The sequence below is a fragment of the Xiphophorus couchianus genome, chromosome 10 (genome assembly GCF_001444195.1).
Source record: "Xiphophorus couchianus chromosome 10, X_couchianus-1.0, whole genome shotgun sequence".
In the NCBI taxonomy this organism is placed as follows: Eukaryota; Metazoa; Chordata; class Actinopteri; order Cyprinodontiformes; family Poeciliidae; genus Xiphophorus; species Xiphophorus couchianus.
In genome coordinates this window covers 13,091,871-13,108,673 of record NC_040237.1, presented here as the reverse complement: position 1 = coordinate 13,108,673, position 16,803 = coordinate 13,091,871, and the positions used below count along the sequence as shown (strand labels likewise).

At 40.9% G+C, this 16,803-nt stretch overlaps 2 protein-coding genes across 2 annotated transcripts; both read right to left on the bottom strand.

Annotated features, from left to right (window-relative positions):
- Positions 1–67: 67 nt before the first annotated feature.
- On the bottom strand, positions 68–13,471 carry rab40b (RAB40B, member RAS oncogene family). Its single transcript, XM_028030308.1, has 6 exons — positions 13,082–13,471; positions 6,083–6,143; positions 4,807–4,867; positions 3,535–3,612; positions 3,225–3,447; positions 68–2,183 (listed from the first exon to the last, which is right to left on the bottom strand). The coding sequence occupies exons 1-6, from the start codon at positions 13,227–13,229 to the stop codon at positions 1,885–1,887; spliced, it is 870 nt and encodes a 289-aa protein (XP_027886109.1). The 5' UTR covers positions 13,230–13,471; the 3' UTR covers positions 68–1,884.
- A 578-nt stretch (positions 13,472–14,049) lies between these two features.
- On the bottom strand, positions 14,050–16,777 carry cox11 (cytochrome c oxidase assembly homolog 11 (yeast)). The gene is made up of 5 exons (XM_028030332.1): positions 16,654–16,777; positions 15,903–16,208; positions 15,659–15,814; positions 15,456–15,581; positions 14,050–14,977 (listed from the first exon to the last, which is right to left on the bottom strand). The coding sequence occupies exons 2-5, from the start codon at positions 16,188–16,190 to the stop codon at positions 14,789–14,791; spliced, it is 759 nt and encodes a 252-aa protein (XP_027886133.1). The 5' UTR covers positions 16,191–16,208; positions 16,654–16,777; the 3' UTR covers positions 14,050–14,788.
- Between the last annotated feature and the right edge of the window lie 26 nt (positions 16,778–16,803).

Sequence of the window (16,803 nt, the reverse complement as noted above, 5' to 3'; positions counted from 1 at the left end):
TAAAACAAAACAACAACAACAAAAAAAACAAACAGAAAAAGGAAAGAGGACAGTGCAAGGACCAGAATGTGGAAGGTAGTGAAGTTTATTGTGAATCAAGGATAAACAGAACCTTCAGTCATTTCTGCAGAAAAACGTCTCACTGAAAAACAATAAAACATAAGTTCTTCATCATATCAAACAGGAATATTTACAACACGTACAAATATTGTACACAAAATGGCTGCTGGTAGAGTAACGGTGCGAGAGGAGAGAAGTGCAAAAAGTCAGCGTCAAAGTGCTGTTTGATACATGTTAGTGTCGTAGAAAAACCTCCTGAGGAAGAAGATGCCCCATAGTTTGTATAATTTTCTGCCTTCGAGAAGGATAATATTCGTCAGCTTTCAGTCTGAGTAGGTGAGATTTCTGGCAAAAATCAACTGACAAAACTTTACACATCTCTAAATGTTGCTAACATTTAAATTGATGTGACATTTGCCAAACATTCATAAATCAAGTGACAAAGTCAGTAACAGAGAGATTAATACTGAATAAGAAAAGAGTTTTCACTCAAAGATACACTTTTTAAGAGTTAAAATCTACACATTCTACAATCCAATTGAACATATTTGAATTTTGCAGGATTTTTAAAATGTAAACAAAATAGTGTTGTCGTGTTTAAAACTTAAAAAGTAAAACAAATGAGAAATAATTCACATTTAAATAACTTTTGAAATCATTAAAAAATCGGTCAGATTTTTTAGACCAATGTTCCTGTTAATGTACAATTAGAAAATTGTTTAAAAAGCTTAATCAATTCTGAGTAAAAATTAAAAAAATGGGAAGGGGAGATTAGTTTTACACTCAATGCATGTTTAGCCCAAAACAACACCTCACTTTAACTGTTTACATCAGTACTTTACATGCTGCAGTCTTCATCCCAAACAGCAGGTGTCGCTGTGGAACAAACGGTGAGGTTTAACTGCGAATGAAACGTTTGCTGCGCACAAACATAAATGACAACTTTACGTCACTTAAAGCGTTAGCGTTAAACTTCTGGATGATCATCAAGTGGAATAAAGTGCTGCGTCCACAGTACATTACAGAAACCAGAATTATTTATTTAGCTCTTACCCGACTCGTCAAAGTAAGCAAAGCACTAACATGAGAGAGAAAAAAATATTATATATATTTTTTAATGGTTAGCTCTAATTTTGGTGATTACAGTAGAGATGTACACGTTTCATTTTAACAGTAGGCATCATTACAGAGGAAATGGCTAAAAAGGCGGAAATAACAGAATAAGAGGGAGAAGTTATGCAGAATAAAATTTTGATTTCTTTTTTGACAAACAGGTTTTTATATGACCAAGCTTACCTTTTCTTATTAAAGTTAAAAGAGTTTAGGGGATATCGCAAGAAAGCTGTAAATTACTAAGAATCACAAACAGATTCTAAAAGAAAATGCAAACTCACGAAGAAAAGAAAACATTTTTTTGATTTTGTGTTGGAAGCAAAATGAATACATTGTTTTTATAATTAGATCATTTTGAACTTTGATGGCGTTTTGAGAATATTTCACCTTAAAAAATTTTGATTTTTATATTTTATATTTAAATGTTGTCTGAACTGAGTGTTTGTCCCATACTAAATAGTCTACTAATGCCACACTAGATTACATTGCAGACTCGGAACAGATTCCCTGACATTATCTTTAAACTCATCATGACGGATGAACAGAAGAAGAAGCTGTTCAGTAATTTGCCACCAACACCTCTGGTCAAAGGTTCAACTTGATGCTTCCTCATCTCCAAACATAAAAGTTTTTGTCTCCCGTTTCTTCTCTTCACATATGCTTCATACTCAGCCACGGTCCCATCCACAGCCGTTGGTGCGTTCGCTGCCGTTAGGATATTTTGCAGCTGTTTCTGCAGCCCTGCGTTGTCGGGCTGAGCGGCGGTGGTCGGATCAGTTTTGGCTTTTTAAGAAGCGTCCCTCCACTCCTCTTGGCAGCGCTGTGGTGAGCGGCGGCGGCGGCGGTGACGGAGTAGGAGCGTCCGTGCATCATGCGAGCGTTGAGACCGTTGGCCATGGAAAAGGACTTGAGGTGGGACTTGAGGGTGAGGGGCAGGGGCAGCTTGTCCACAAGGTGGACAGGCGTGCAGGAGACAATGGAGCGGCAGCAGAGGTCCTGAAGACTCAGCACTGACACAGAGACAACACCAAAAAGTTAGGTTTTAAAACTCATTTTAAATTAGTCCTCATTTTTTTCAACAATGTAGGTTGTCCTTTATATCAGTGGTCTCAGACTGCATTCCTGCATTGGCACTGGATCTTGAGGAATGCAGTTTGAGATCCCTGCTTTATATCAAATAGTAGTCAACTTGTAATTTTATTGCATGTTTTTTTCAAATAAAATTTAAGAGCAGATCATTGAAAAATTCAGGCAATCAATCAGAAAAAAAGTGAACTTAATACTGTTACACTTTTATTAAGCCAGAAAACAAGATTAATTCAAACCAATTATCTAAAAAATAGTCTAAATAGTCACATTTGTAATAATTAGAAACAACATTTCAAAGTAAATAAAAATGATTAGTTTTTCGTTTTCTTTTAAGAAGGAATAAACGTTTTGGTAATACATTCCAAAAACGTGAAAAAAAAAATTGAGAGTTTTTAAAGGTAAAAAAATAAAAAATACAAATGTAAGGACTAATGTCATTTCTTAATCAATGCAGCAATCATTTCAAATACAGAGGTAACATTAAAAAAAATTGTATTAATGCTTGAACAATTATTTGAATATAATATTTACTCAAGGAAATCTATTGGAAAAAAAAATCCAATATGAAATGTATGATTCTTTAGGCGATGCAAAATCGTGTCATAGTTAAAACAAACTAAAATAGGATAGAGTCTAACATCTGAAATATGAAAAATAATTTTGGAAAGAAAGTAGTAGTAAAAACATTTTTGTTAAAGTAAGAAGATATTTTTTTGATTAGTAACTATGTTCATGAATACTAAAGCTAACCTTTCAAGAATATTTTAAATACATCTAAAAGACGGTGAAAAACATTTTAATCTAATGTCCTTAACAACCTGTTATTTTCCTACAGATACCATCAGTAGGTTGTTCTGCTGTTGTCCAGCACAGGGCAGCACAGACCTAAACCATAAATTGAATCTACACTAAGCACTGTGTGTGTGTGTGTGTGTGTCTAGGGTGTGCGGTGACCTTCTGACCTTTGTTGGGCCTCCACAGGCGCTCCATGCCGTGCCTCATGAGGACGATGCGGGCGAGCTCTGTGAACGACTCGGTGATGTTGAAGTTGCAGAGCGGGCTCACCTCAAAGAAAGTGACGCCCAGCTTCTCGGCGTACACCTGCGCCTGCTCCGTAGTCACCTGACGCTTGTAGGCGAGGTGGAGGCGGTTCCCGACCAGGATCTTGGGCACTCCCGGTGCATGCTGGATAAAAAAAAGAGGGAGCACTGGAACATGTATGGGATTTTTAACCGGAATCACGAAATCGCACCAAACCGCGCGCCGTCAGACCTCGTCGATCTCTTTGATCCACCTGTCGATCCCGTCGAAGGACCAGCGGTTGGTGATGTCGTACACCAGGATTACTCCCTGCAGAGCGCAAAATTATCTTTTAAGTTCCCACAAAACGTGGCAAAAATCAATAATTATGAATCCATGTGATCCCTTTTTAATGAACAAACTTCAAATAAAACTATGTCAAAATGTTAAATGGCATCATTTCAGATTTATTTCAATTTGCAATTGCTGGAAAACAAAAAAAATCTTGACTCTTCTGCTGAATATTAAACGCTGCTTTTTGTTGCATAAATGAAGTGAGACAACCCAGAATCCTCTGCAGATGTCATTCTAATAAATCATTTTTATTTTAACAATTCTAATGTACAACTTCTAAATTTTAGGAAATTATAAAAGATAATGTTGCGTGCAAGCAACTAACAGTCATTTACAGTACACCGCAGCAAGCAAGGCATGATGGGAGCTGCAGTTCAAGGTTTTCTCTGTTTTCTGCTCACTTTGACTCCACAAACTCTAGGTTCAAGAGCATCCATTAGCCTCTCCATGGAAACGCTGCCACTGTTGCTATGGTGATATCTGCTCTGTACCCACTAATAGTCTGATGAGAGACGACAACAGACTGCTTGTGTAAACAGTGTTTGAGGATGAAAAGGTGGCAGATTTTCCTCCCAACTTTCCATCGGGAGACAAATCTCCGAACGGCAGATTTACACTGTATTACAATAAATAGGTACCAACATTTCTCTTAACGTCCAACTATACTTAAAATTCTGAGAGATTTGAGTTTCTTCAGGAACATCACTAGATTTGGTTTGTGAGCTTTCAGAAAATTTAAATAATGTGAACTTCCTGAAAATGAGCCTGACAGAAGCTGCTGTGGATTTGGGTTCGACTCCTTCGAACGTTTTCAAGAATAAATTACATGATTCGGGACAGAGAAATGGTGAAAAAGGGTTTCCCCCAGTGTATTATAAGCCTGGCGGGAAGGCTTATAATACACTAGGCATTACTTATTTATTTTACAATGTTTGCATTTTTAAAGCTTTACAGTTGGTGTTCAGGTATTATATTAATCTTCCAATCTTTCAATAATACATAACTACCGAGTGATATCTTAAAATTTCCTGTCAACGTTAAACTTTAACTCAAAGACGATGAATAACTACCCTAACACTTTCCCCCAGGTGCTACCCTAGCGCCTGGGGGAAACCTGGTTTCCCCCAGGTTTTCTGGGGGAAACCTTGGTGAAATCTCCATGATCCGTACCTGCGCTCCTCTGGAGTAGGATCTGAATATGGTGCAGAACCGACCCTGTCCGGATGTGTCCCTGAAACAAAAACATACATAAGGAGAGAAAAACAAGGCCCCTCCCTCCCCCAAACACACAGACAACATAAAATACACTCTATGGATAAACTTTACAACCTTATCCATGTTTCAAGACCTCCAGATGTCAATTCCTTCAGTCTGACAGCAGCTGGTTCAGAGCAGTCACCAATCATCTCTATGATATTTTTAATTTCCCTTCCGTTTGGGCATAAGCAACAGTTTTGATGGGGATATGCATTTAGGACATTTGGTTTTCTGAATGGATTCTCTTGGTCCCGACTCAGCTGTTATGTTTCCCCAAGTTGAGACATTTTAGTGTTTACTTGGTAGTAAGTGCTCCACAAAGCAGAAACCAGCAGTTGATCCTCAAAGTAACGCTTACATAAACCCAGAGTTTATGGGGTCTTCTCTCAGACCACATCCAGTACGGTTGCTGGTTTCTAGGTGGTCCAACACGACCGAGTCATGTATGTGTCGATCGTCTTTTGCAGCTCTTAACCCTTCGAAGTGGATACAGCCTCTTACGACAAGTAGCCACCGCTGACTTGTCGGGTGGCTCTGCAAACATCTTAACTTTGGTGCTGAAACCGCGCCGTATACTGTACTCCCTAAAGCAACTCGCTGTCCACTTGGTGCTATCTGTTGATTAATGAGGGAGGACTGGAGATCCTCTGAACATGTTTGCTCCTCGGCGGCACATGCCTTCAGGGACAGTGCTACAGGACCAAATCAGGACTCGGTGGAAGCGCTAAGGCATCCGAACAGTGTTGAAAAGGGAGTTGCCAGCTGATTTGCTGCTTACTGAAGACCTCGGTATGTTGGATGATCTCTGAGACTTCAGACTTCTGATGTACGAAACCCTATCCTAATGCTGGATTTGTCACTTCTAATCTTCTTACGTCATAACCAAAACCAGTGAGAAAAACATGTTCGTAATCTGACTGCAGAGCGAACTTTAGCTCGCCTCGCGCAGAGCCGTGATATAAATACAGTTTAAATCAAAGCTGAAGCTTGAGGCTGCGTCACCTGGAAAACAACAGAAACAAAACCAAACCTCTATCAAGTCAAAGCCGCCTCACATGCTGGCTGTTTATTTTTGGACCGAACCAGGACCTCCTCTGCTCTGCTGTTACACAACCTCTCTGCTCGTAGATCACAGGCTGTGAGGACGGCTGCTGAACAACAGCCAGCCGTTTGCCTCGCGTTTGCATACCAGAGCTGCAGCTTGACTCGCCTCCCGTCCAGGAGAATGGTCGTCGTCTTGTAGTCGATTCCTGAAACGCAGCAGGACAACAGAAAAAATAAACAACAAACAATAACCTCCTCAGTCTTCTTTTCTTTACAAAATTTCTAACTCTTCCACGTTCACATTTCTAGATTTATTTGAGATTTGTTCTTTTTTGTTCATATTATTCTTTAGTTGAGCCACTGCATCAAATAATTCAAATAATGATTCCCCCTGGTTTGGGATGCCTTGCAGCCGGAAGGATTTTTGCTCAAACCTTTTTTCTTTTTTTTTTTTTTTTTTACTACTTTCAGACAGTTGTTATGATGTGTAACCGTGGCAACAATGTATCATTTTTAGAAGTGGGAGGAACTGATTGGCATCTCAAAAACTCAACTAACACTTGAATTGTGACCCTAAAGTTTAAGAGTTGAAAAAGAGGAAGATCAATGTATCAGTCATAATAGGAGAATCCTTGACGACAACGCCTCTCTCTCCGTACAGTCAGACAGAGATTTAAAGAGGAACGGCAAAAGCAAGTGAGGTGGATTAGCAGTGTCCTTGGCAATAGACTATGTTCCTGTGGAGTGTCTTTTCTGCTGCCTGAGGGTTGGCATGTCATGACGGCGATCACAAAAATGTCACCTCACAACTGCCTTCAGTGAGTGTTTTCTACAGATTTGTTGCAATAACGACTGCAACCTGAGGTCCTTCTAGCCACAGCATTCACCATTCACAATGACTCTTTGAAGAGGATATGATATGTTGCAAGATTATTATTATTATTAAGATTAATCTCCCTTCGGGACAACGTATTTTTGAGTTGAACTATAATGATGCACTGAAATGCTAAAATTTCCAGTTACAGGCCTATTTCAATGATTTTGTGGCACCACAAAATCATTGTGATCATTTTTGTTGTCAAAATCTGTAATTTGTGGGTTTGCAACATAAGCTACATTGAATGCAGATTCCTTGAAATACAGTTAATGAACCTTGGTAATTTAAGAAAAAAAACAAACATTTTTTTTGCATATACTATGCATGTTTTCGAAACATTACATTTTATATTACAGTCATGGACTTGTTTTACATGTGGCGTTTTTTTATGACATCGTTAGATTTTTTAAAAATGAATTGAAAACTAAAAATGACGGTTGATGGAAACAAAAAATATGTATATATTTTTGGGACCAATGTGGAGCCGTCCTCCATATGCTGCAAACAGGAGCATCAGTTTGTACCTGCAAATGTGTAGATATACCTATTACTGTTCTGTAGTTTGCATGAGTGAAAGAGTTTTTTTTATTTTTTTTTGGTGGGGAGGGCTTGGTGAAAAATAATAGAATAAAATAATGAGCACACTTCAGTCCTTCCTTGCTTTATATGACCAGTTTGTTTCCTTGTCACACTTTAATGCATTCTCTCATTGTTTTTGCAGTGCTGTAATAACAGCATGTGTATGTGTGATGTTATTAAGTCCGCCTGCTTCTGTAATCTCCCCAACCCATCCATGAATTTCCTATGGAATTTCACTGATAAGCATCTGAACTCCCAACAGTGATGCTCGGTTATTACCAGCGTTCTGTGCAGAGCCCCCCCACCATCTCCCCATCCCCTCCGCCAAACCACGGCAAATTTATTCCCTCCTTATTCCCGATTAGATGTAATTATCCAGCTTCTGTCCTGGGACTCCTCCTGCACGAACAAAAGCAGTGAGCATCTCGTCTCCTTTATCACAGTAATTATCAGAGCCTCTACAAAGGCCGCCGCACACTCTGATTATGCAACGCTCACTCACAGCTTTTTAATAACCTGTGCTGTAGTAAGTTTGGAGGGATGGTTGGACAGTTTGTTGCACCAAGAGTGATGTAATGCAATTATGTGAAATATGCTACAACAGAAGGGGCAGGTTAAAGCACATCAGAATGAGACTGGTAAAAAAAGAAAAGAAAAAAGAACATTAATTTGCCTCTTATACTGGATAGAACCTGTATTTAAAAAGATTTTATTAGACAATCATAATGGTCAAAGGTGACTAAAATAAAAGAAAATCAGTCCACATATTCAAAATCATGTTTGTTTTTTTAAAGTAAAAATGTACCTGATAAAATCAACAAACTGTTTTATTGTTTGTTTGAATACAAGAGTCAGTTTAAAGTACCGTGTTTACTGTGTGTGGATTTTGTGAGGGACCGAGCCAAGCCGCAGGCAGGAGTCAGAATCAAATAGTCAAAAGTCCAACTTTCAAAACACACAGGAGAGAGAGAGAGGAGGGACAGACGTGAACAAGAACCAAGCCGGCAAGAAACATGCAGACAAAAAAAAAAAAAAAAAAAGGAGAAAGCTGAAGCTTGAAGACAGGATAATTACAGGGAGAAGGTATCAGGTGAGTCTAATTAACCGATCCTCGGCTGGAGGAGCCGAGTGATATGACTAACGTGCAATAAAGCGCTGGGTTAAGAGAAGCTAATTAAAATACAATAGTCGTGAGCAAACACTAAAATTGAAAAAAAAACAATTGAAGAATAAGACTATGACTAAGGATTTGGAGTACCAAAGACAGCAATTATTAAAAAGAAATATAAAAAAAACCCAAAAAAAACTCCAGTCTAACAGTCTCTGACCATATGCGATGTTTTCCCTCCACATTGATGCAATGCATTATGGGTGAGAATTTAGAAAAGTCTGCGCCCTAATCCTGCTCTGACTGGTCAGTCCAGCAGCCTGTTTGGTGGTTACAAACATTTATTTTTTTAAATGGGTCCTAAAAATATGACACAATAGTAAAAATACACGCACAAGTAGTATTTGTTGATAAATCAAGTGCAGCAATGAAATGAGTCTCAGAGAAGCACTTCAGATGAGAACTGTCACGGAGTGCCGTGCTTTCATCCAAACACAGCAGTGTGTGTTTTCATCAAGGTCAAATCACACCCACCTGCACGCCGTGGGTGTGTGAGTGAGAGCTTCTCCCCGGCAGTATCTGCTGCATCTTCACTTTATTATGACTCATGGAGCCGTTTGCTTCCGAAGAGCAGAACGTTTCGGTCCTCGTTCGGAGAGACTCCAATACAATCCACAAGCGCAAACTCCGTCGGTGTTTGCGAGCATTTTTCCGTGCTCACGTCGGCAGTAATAAAGTCTTCCCCGTGTGTGTTTTTTTTTTTTGGCAGCCCATAATAGCAGCTCTGCTCTGGGCTTGGCAGAGGCCCGGAGAGCCCCCCTCTGGGACCTCAAGAGAGTCAGTCGTCCTCTGGCAGAGAGACAGTGGACCACAGCTATGTCTCTGTCTGCTGCCATGACCCAGAAACGCAGCAAATCCAAGGATAAACCCTTCAGTTTTCCACCAACTGAGCTGCATCACTCCCACACCGCCCCCCCCCCCCGCCCCAAAAAAAATAAAACCAACCCCCTGCGCATCTCAAACATAAAAACAAAACAAAACGTGCAAGTCAAAGTTGCAAAAGCGTATTGAGAGAAATCAACAAGTCTCCCAATCTGTCGCAGTCCTGCGGCAGCTCAGAATACATTCTGTTTTAAATGGATAGTCCAGATTTCCATTGGTTTGGGTGAGAATGTCCAGTCAGAAATTTCCATGCAGTGATCTCAGTTTGGAGAACCGGGAAGGAATCCTCACCGAGGAGCCGAGCTAACGGCGGGGATCGTTTCTGAGACAGTTCCAGCCATCTTAGAGCAACACAGGCCCTTTAAGCTCATCTCCAAAGAGGTGCACTGTCCCTTTAACTGAAAGGAATATCCAACAACCATCCAGATTTGCAAGATAAAACACTGATGACTTATTCTAGACCAGGAGCATACAGGCAGTTTGCAAAAGACATGAAGACAATGACTGACATTATTTTTCCATCTAATGCACAGCTAAAATTAATCTTATAACACGTTGTTGTCTGATTCATAGTCAGATGTCTCCACGAATAACACAAAACCCATTCTCTCTTTTAGAAAAATCTAGTTTAGATTTCCAATCAACTCTTGCAGAAACAGATTTTGTCCTTGAGTTTGCTCTTTAGAGGTCGCCTTGGATGATTCAAATGCCACAGCCATGCTTTCCTCTCCATCGTCCCGTCACCTTTGACCCAACTCCCTGCAGTGAGCTGCTGCTGCTGCTCAGAAAGGCTCTCTCTTGTTGCTGGAATATGAAGGCTGCACCACACCGATTTATTCGCTTTTTGCTTTTATTCCCCGTCAAAACGACACAGAGAACGCCACATCAACACCGCCTTCCGCATTCAGTTCTGTCAACGTGATAGACATTTAGCACCTTGTGTGCCGCAAGACTTTAAATATGAAATATGGACCTGAAGTCTTCATATAAACTCGAACTCACAATCTTAAAATATACAACTCTGTGGACAAGACCATAAGCAGCAACTACCTAAAACATATATGGCATCTTCACTTTATCAGTTCCAATAGAACTGATAAAGGATCTTTAAATACTGGCTTGTAATCTTAAAATTATTCTTAATGTTTCTAAAATTTTGAGTTTATGGATTAGTGCCAATTAAGGCTAAAGTAAGTGGGGTTGTTAATATGTGAATTTTGAAGAATTGTATTAGAAAACATTGATGGAAACTGCAAAACTGAAAATAATTTCCTCAATTTTGCAAAAAAACGTCTTTTTTTGTGCGACTCTTATGGAAAAAAAGGAGCGCGCTAAAGTAGAGATGGAAACACATTTACCAAGTAAGTTCACATGTAGCAAACCTTCCCAATCCAAACCTCCAGCACAGGAGAGGACTATCTCGACGAAGAGGAAACTCTTAGCCGGAACGAGAGAGGAAAAACGCTCCCATCCACTGGTGGGGCTGCGCCTTACCAGAGGTACTAAACTTGGCAAAAAAAACAAAACAATTCTGTTCAGACCTCCAGCTGGGAGGGGGAGGAGTCAGTTTTTCTGAAATGATGCATGCCAATATGCAACCTCTACATCTTGTTTAGGACAGCCATATGTAGTGTCAACGTCTGATTAAAAAGAAATAAATTTAAAAAATCCATGATTTTGCGTAGCCTTGCTTGATTTGCTCCAAACCAGTAGATGGAAAGTTTCTTCTATTTTTTTACATTTGCATGACAACTGGATGGAAAACTAGCTGCTTTTCTTACCTTTCTTCCTGTTAAGCTACTGACGAATAAAGGCCACAAAAACTAAACTTTGCAACTTTATTTTGTGTAAACAAATGGAGTAACAAAATAGTTTGTGAATAAAATCCTGACAGGACGACTGAAACACAATACGTGACCTTTTTATTAATCAGAATAGAAGTCAGTCGCTAGTTGCTATGGCGATTTTCGCATTAGATTAGGGAGCAGAGAGAGAAGCAATACTCTTATCATTCAGGCAGACAAACTTGGCAGTTTGCTAATTGCTCCGCTAAGTTAAAATGATCAAACCAAGCTAATACGCGTTTCAGTAGTTTATGTATTCAGCACGAAAGGAACAAAAGCTTCTACAATACTCCATGTGATTTATTAGGACTGAAACCGGCCAGAAAAAGAGTTTTCTGATTTTTTTTGTTTGTTTTTTTTGTATCCTGAACAAGTTTTCCATTTGCGCACAGAATATGCCCTGAAAGACCTGGCAGGGAGCCGATGGCTGCTTTGAAACTCACAGGCTTCGTTAAAATAAAATGCTATTTTCCTGTTTTTAAGAAGTATAACATATTCTCCCCCCCCCATTCCTCGTTCAAAATGGTACAAATTTCAGAATCAAATTTATTGGTGACCACAAATGTAACTGTCTGCACTTTAAGTGGATCAAAGATCTGCTGTTGTTGTATCAACCTTCCAGACCTCTCAGGTCTTCTGGTTCTGGTTCTGCTCTGCATCCCCAGAACCAGAACCAAGCGAGGAGAAGCAGCTTTCAGCATCTATGCACCACAAATTTGGAACAAACTTCCAGAAAACTGTAAAACAGCTGAAACACTGACTTCTTTTAAATCTCAACTAAAAACCCACTTGTTTTGAATTGTATTTGAAATGTAATCAATTACAAATTTATTGATGTAACTTGACTTAATGCTGTGTTTTGATTATTGATTCTATGTTGCATTGTGTTTCTGTGTTTGTAATGATGTAAAGCACTTTGAAATGCCTTGCTGCTGAAATGTGCTATACAAATAAAATGTGATTGATTGATTGATTATTTGACTCAACATAGACACACACAGAAAGGGGTGAAGTAGATCCAAAACACAGATTCTGATTGGTGTAAAACTTTTTTATGCAAAAAGGGGATTTGTAGATTTCTCAATGCAATGCTGAATCCGTATTTTGCATTTCTTAATTTTATGGTTTTTTTTTTTTAAATACGTTTTTTTTTTTTCATTAAAATGCATACTGGGTTCTTGTTGTACTCAGTTCAAATTATTTGCAAGAAAACTTGGACATTTGATTTCTATTTACTGGCATTTCTGACAGCTAGAATCACATCATTACCATTATTACCAGATGCCAGCACCAACTACAGAGACAAATGCACCATTAGTTAGGGGGTGTGGGGGGGCGGGAGGGAGGGGGGGGGGCAGTGTGTTTGGTGGTGCATAAAGTGGCAGAAGAAGGCCAGTGTAATAACTAATTAATTAATCCCTCCGTGGGGGGTTATAAACCATATTCATTCATATTGGATTTTGAGGTCGAGGTTGCAACCTCAAACTCTCCAATTCAGACCTGCAGCTTCAGGAAGTTGTTTACCTGGAGATTTGAACACTTTTAGTACTTTGGAATCTCCTTCTTGTATTTAAAAAATCCTTGAAACTAGACTGGAACAGTGTGATAAGGAAGCCAGAAACCAAGTAAAAACTCTGACAGGGCTTCAGAAAGCCTGAAGGAGTGTTTTTTTGGATCACAGGAAGGAAAATATTAGAGAAACCTGCCAACATAACACTGCGTCGTTCCACGGTAAGCCTTCAAACAGTGAACTCGGATGTGTTTGTCCTACCCCAACGCCTCCCCCTCACTCACCCAGGTTGTACCCGTACGGGGACTCGGACGCTCCGTCCTGCAGGCTCTCCAGGATCTCCCCCTTCCCCACGTCGCTGTCTCCCACCAGTAGGAACTTCAGCAGGAAGTCGTAGGCTCGGATCGGGCTGGTTCTGGTTCTGTGGCTCATCCTCGCGGCTCGTGTCCCATCACGAGCTGCGCTCTCTCCCTCCTCTTCCCCCCGGAGGAAGAGGGGTAAATAAAAACGCGCGTCCCCGTGTCGTCTACGCGTTCAGTGTTTACCTGCGCACCACGCCCCCCTCAGTCTGCAGCTGGAACAGCTCGGCGAGCGGCTCTGTTCGGGTCCCCGACTTGCTCGCAGAGGATCTTCGAGGACTCGATCCTCGCCTCCCAGCTCGAGAGAGAGAGAGAGAGAGAGAGAGAGAGAGAGAGAGAGAGAGAGAGAGAGAGAGAGAGAGAGAGAGAGAGAGAGAGAGAGAGAAAGAGAGAGAGAGGAGGGATGGATATCTGCCTGCTTTAATCTGATTGGGCCAACAATTGAGTTGCTAGGGCAACCCCGAATCCCGATTGGAGGAGACGAATTTTCTTTTTCCTTGCCCTTTTGAGGTTTCAAAATAAAAGCATGTTCATTCAACAATGATTTCTGTTTTTGTTTTACTTTTGCTCAAATACAGCAATGATGAAGGATTTATATATTTTTAATGAAAGAAGACGTCTTTATGGTCCTACCATTTGTTTATACTTTTTTGTTTTTTTCTGGAGATCTTCTCGTTTTAGTTTTATTGTTTCTAAAATGTGAATTTCACAAAGGTTTGTTATTCACCAATCAGGCATAACAACATGATCACCTGCCTAAAATTGTGTTGGTTCAGCCTTTTGAGCCATGTGAGCCATTCATGGACAATCACTGATCTGATAATTAAACATACATAAAGAAACAGCTGCATCACTAAAAAGCAAATATTCAAATATATATATAAATATATATATATATATATATATATTTTTTTTTTTTACTCATTCTTATGCATACATAGGAAACCCACTTGGGAGAAGACCCAATAAAACCAAATAAAAAGCAAAAGAAAAACCAAACACAGACAGACGTTATGCATATGTGCAGACCGCAACATTTATATTTTCCCCAGGAGGAGTGCGTTCGTTCTGCAGATCGGAGCTGCTGGATGTGTCTGAGACGGTTGCATGGAAAAACCATTCGGACTCGGGTGGAAAACACACACGAAACACAGGTGTATGTTTCGGGAGGAAGCGCAGATCAGGATTTATTGATCCGCTTCCTGGCAGGTGGCTGAAAATAAATATTCAATTAGAGCTCCACCTCGATGGCTTTAAGCTTCCAGTCTTTCAGCAGCACCAGAAATATTGCTTGAGTCTGAATTCTTAGCATGTTTCAAGTTCTGCTGCTTCTTGCTTGTCATTTTAAGGCATCAAATGGACCAGACGAGGGTCACCGTAACCCATAGCTCTTCTTCTTCTTAATATGACGTTCAGAGCAATGTGCGCAGAAACTTAATTAAAAAAAAATAAAAAAAACCTTCACACAACTCTTGAATTGTCTGAATGAACGGCGAATTTTTGCCTGAACATGATCGCATCCGGATTATCGTGGAGGGTCGTCAGAAGGCGGAGGATTATTTGCTCAGAGAACGAACATGACGAGTCTCTTTCCGGCCTTCGGTTCCTCCGGCGGACATCTCCGCATTCGGCTCAGTTGTAACTGTACCCGGGCAGAGGCAGCTGCTGACCCTCCTTCGCCTCGAAGAAGGTGTAGGACAGCGTGATGGTGTCGACCCGAGCCATCCGCGGGTCGTCGTCGAACTCCGGGTCGATGTAGAAGAAGACCGGCATGTCGACCTCCTCGTGAGGATTGAGACGCTGCTCCTCGAAGCAGAAACACTGCAAGCAACAGACAGAAGGTCCCTGTTCATATCGAGTCGTGTGGTTTTGTTTTTATTTTTAATGGATGGAACGAGATCACGCGTGGAGTCCCTCAAGGCTTTATTTTCAGGTCACTTTGATTCAGCATCTACAATGCTTTAGAAATGTACTCACACCTTACAACTACAAACTTGATTGAGTTTTTTTTTTTTTACCAAAAGAAGACTTTTATTTAAAAGATAAGGCCATTATTTTTGTAAGGTGACAATATGATTAATTGGAATTTTACTTGACAAACCAACAAAAAATATTTTCGACATTTTAAAAGTGTGGTATTGTACACATCCTCCCTATCCCTGCTGAAGAGAAGCAGTAGCTCTGATGATAGAGTTTGGGGGGGAAGCAAAGGGTCTTCTCTCTGCTCTAATCCTCAGTCTTTGTTTTATTTTTAAAACATTCTCAGCATTCTGCAGAGAGAAAGCAACCTGAAACTTGCCTGGATTTTGTTGAAGTACTGTCCCGCATCAAAGGGCACCACGTTGTAGGTTGAAATGCCGATGATGGGTTTGTCTGTCGGGTTCTTGGCTCTGTAGAAGGCCAGCGCCGTTTCGCCCGGAACCACCTGCATAGAGAGCAGAGAAAGGGTTAACACGGAGAAGATCGTGTCTTCTCTGACAGGAAGTGCGACGGCAGTCTTACGTAGATCTCCGTCTGCTGAGGTCTGAAGTTCCACTGGATGCTGGCGTGCGTGTCGGCGTTGAAGGTCACCTTGATGATGCGTTCTTTCACCGGTTTCATCGTCTCCACCTGATCCGTGTCGTGTCCGGCAACAGCCGCGCCGCCTAGCCCCGTCGTCTGGGAGAAAAGCGGAGAGGTCACACAGGTCCACAGCAACCACGTGTGTGTGAGGGGGGTGGGAGTGGGTTCTGTACGTGTGTCTCACCTGGCAGTAGAGGCGGTACAGAGGTACAGAAGCATAGGACAGCCCGATCATTCCCACCCCGGCAGCAGCAATGTATGTCAGCACCGTCTTGTTCCTGGTCCTCCACTCCTCCTCCTGACCCCTCGATTTCCTACTGTGGTTCCTCGTCGGGAGGCGAGACGCAGGCCGCCGCATAAGCAAGTGTTCACCCTGGGAGAGCAGGGTCCTCTGAGAGCTGCCGTGAAGCGCCGAGACGCATCCCGTCAACCGGGGCGAGAGGGAAGGACGCAGCAGAAGAGGCAGCAACATCTCACCTGAGGGGCTCAGCTGGATGTCAAACAGAGCACAATGTACAGTGCATTTGGGATCAAAGCCATGATCTTTTAAATGAATATTTAATAAACAAAAGAATAAAGTCTGACAAACTGAAAAAGTAACAGTGTTGTAATGGGCACAGTTGTGTCTCTCCTGTTGATTTATCTATAATTGTTATTTCTGTCTGTTTTCAGCTAATTTGTCTCCCTTTTGCTATAAAACAGAAGGGAAACTTTCTGCTGAGCTCAAGATGATGAAGTCAGACCTCAAATCAGCTGTTTAATGTCTCTACCTGTATGAACATAAATCTAATCTGACTTGACGTCAGTGTTTATTCTCCTCACTGAGTAATAAGACCTGCAACCAGAACTCAAGGTAAAAACAAAAAGCACCGAGTTTAAACGAATCGTGAGTTCAGTTTAAATAACTGGTTCAGTAGTAATAGAAGTATAGTTACCTATGAAGAGAAGCTCAGCAGTAAACAGACGGTTATCAAACATTCAGCAGTGCAACACGAAATTGGCTCCTACCGCAAGAAGAAAAATTCCGCAGACACAGTTCCGTCCATCTGGCTCATTACTGTCCCCTGCAGGAAGGTTATTGTACT

Coding starts and splice junctions, on each gene's coding strand:
- cox11 (XM_028030332.1), bottom strand. CDS start 16,190: ATGTTGCTGCCTCTTCTGCTGCGTCCTTCCCTCTCGCCCCGGTTGACG. Junction 15,815..15,902: donor TGTACCGCCTCTACTGCCAG/GTGAGACACACG, acceptor CTTTTCTCCCAG/ACGACGGGGCTAGGCGGCGC. Junction 14,978..15,455: donor AGTACTTCAACAAAATCCAG/GCAAGTTTCAGG, acceptor TGTTGCTTGCAG/TGTTTCTGCTTCGAGGAGCA.
- rab40b (XM_028030308.1), bottom strand. CDS start 13,229: ATGAGCCACAGAACCAGAACCAGCCCGATCCGAGCCTACGACTTCCTG. Junction 6,144..13,081: donor CCCGTACGGGTACAACCTGG/GTGAGTGAGGGG, acceptor GCTGCGTTTCAG/GAATCGACTACAAGACGACG. Junction 3,613..4,806: donor CCTACTCCAGAGGAGCGCAG/GTACGGATCATG, acceptor TGCGCTCTGCAG/GGAGTAATCCTGGTGTACGA.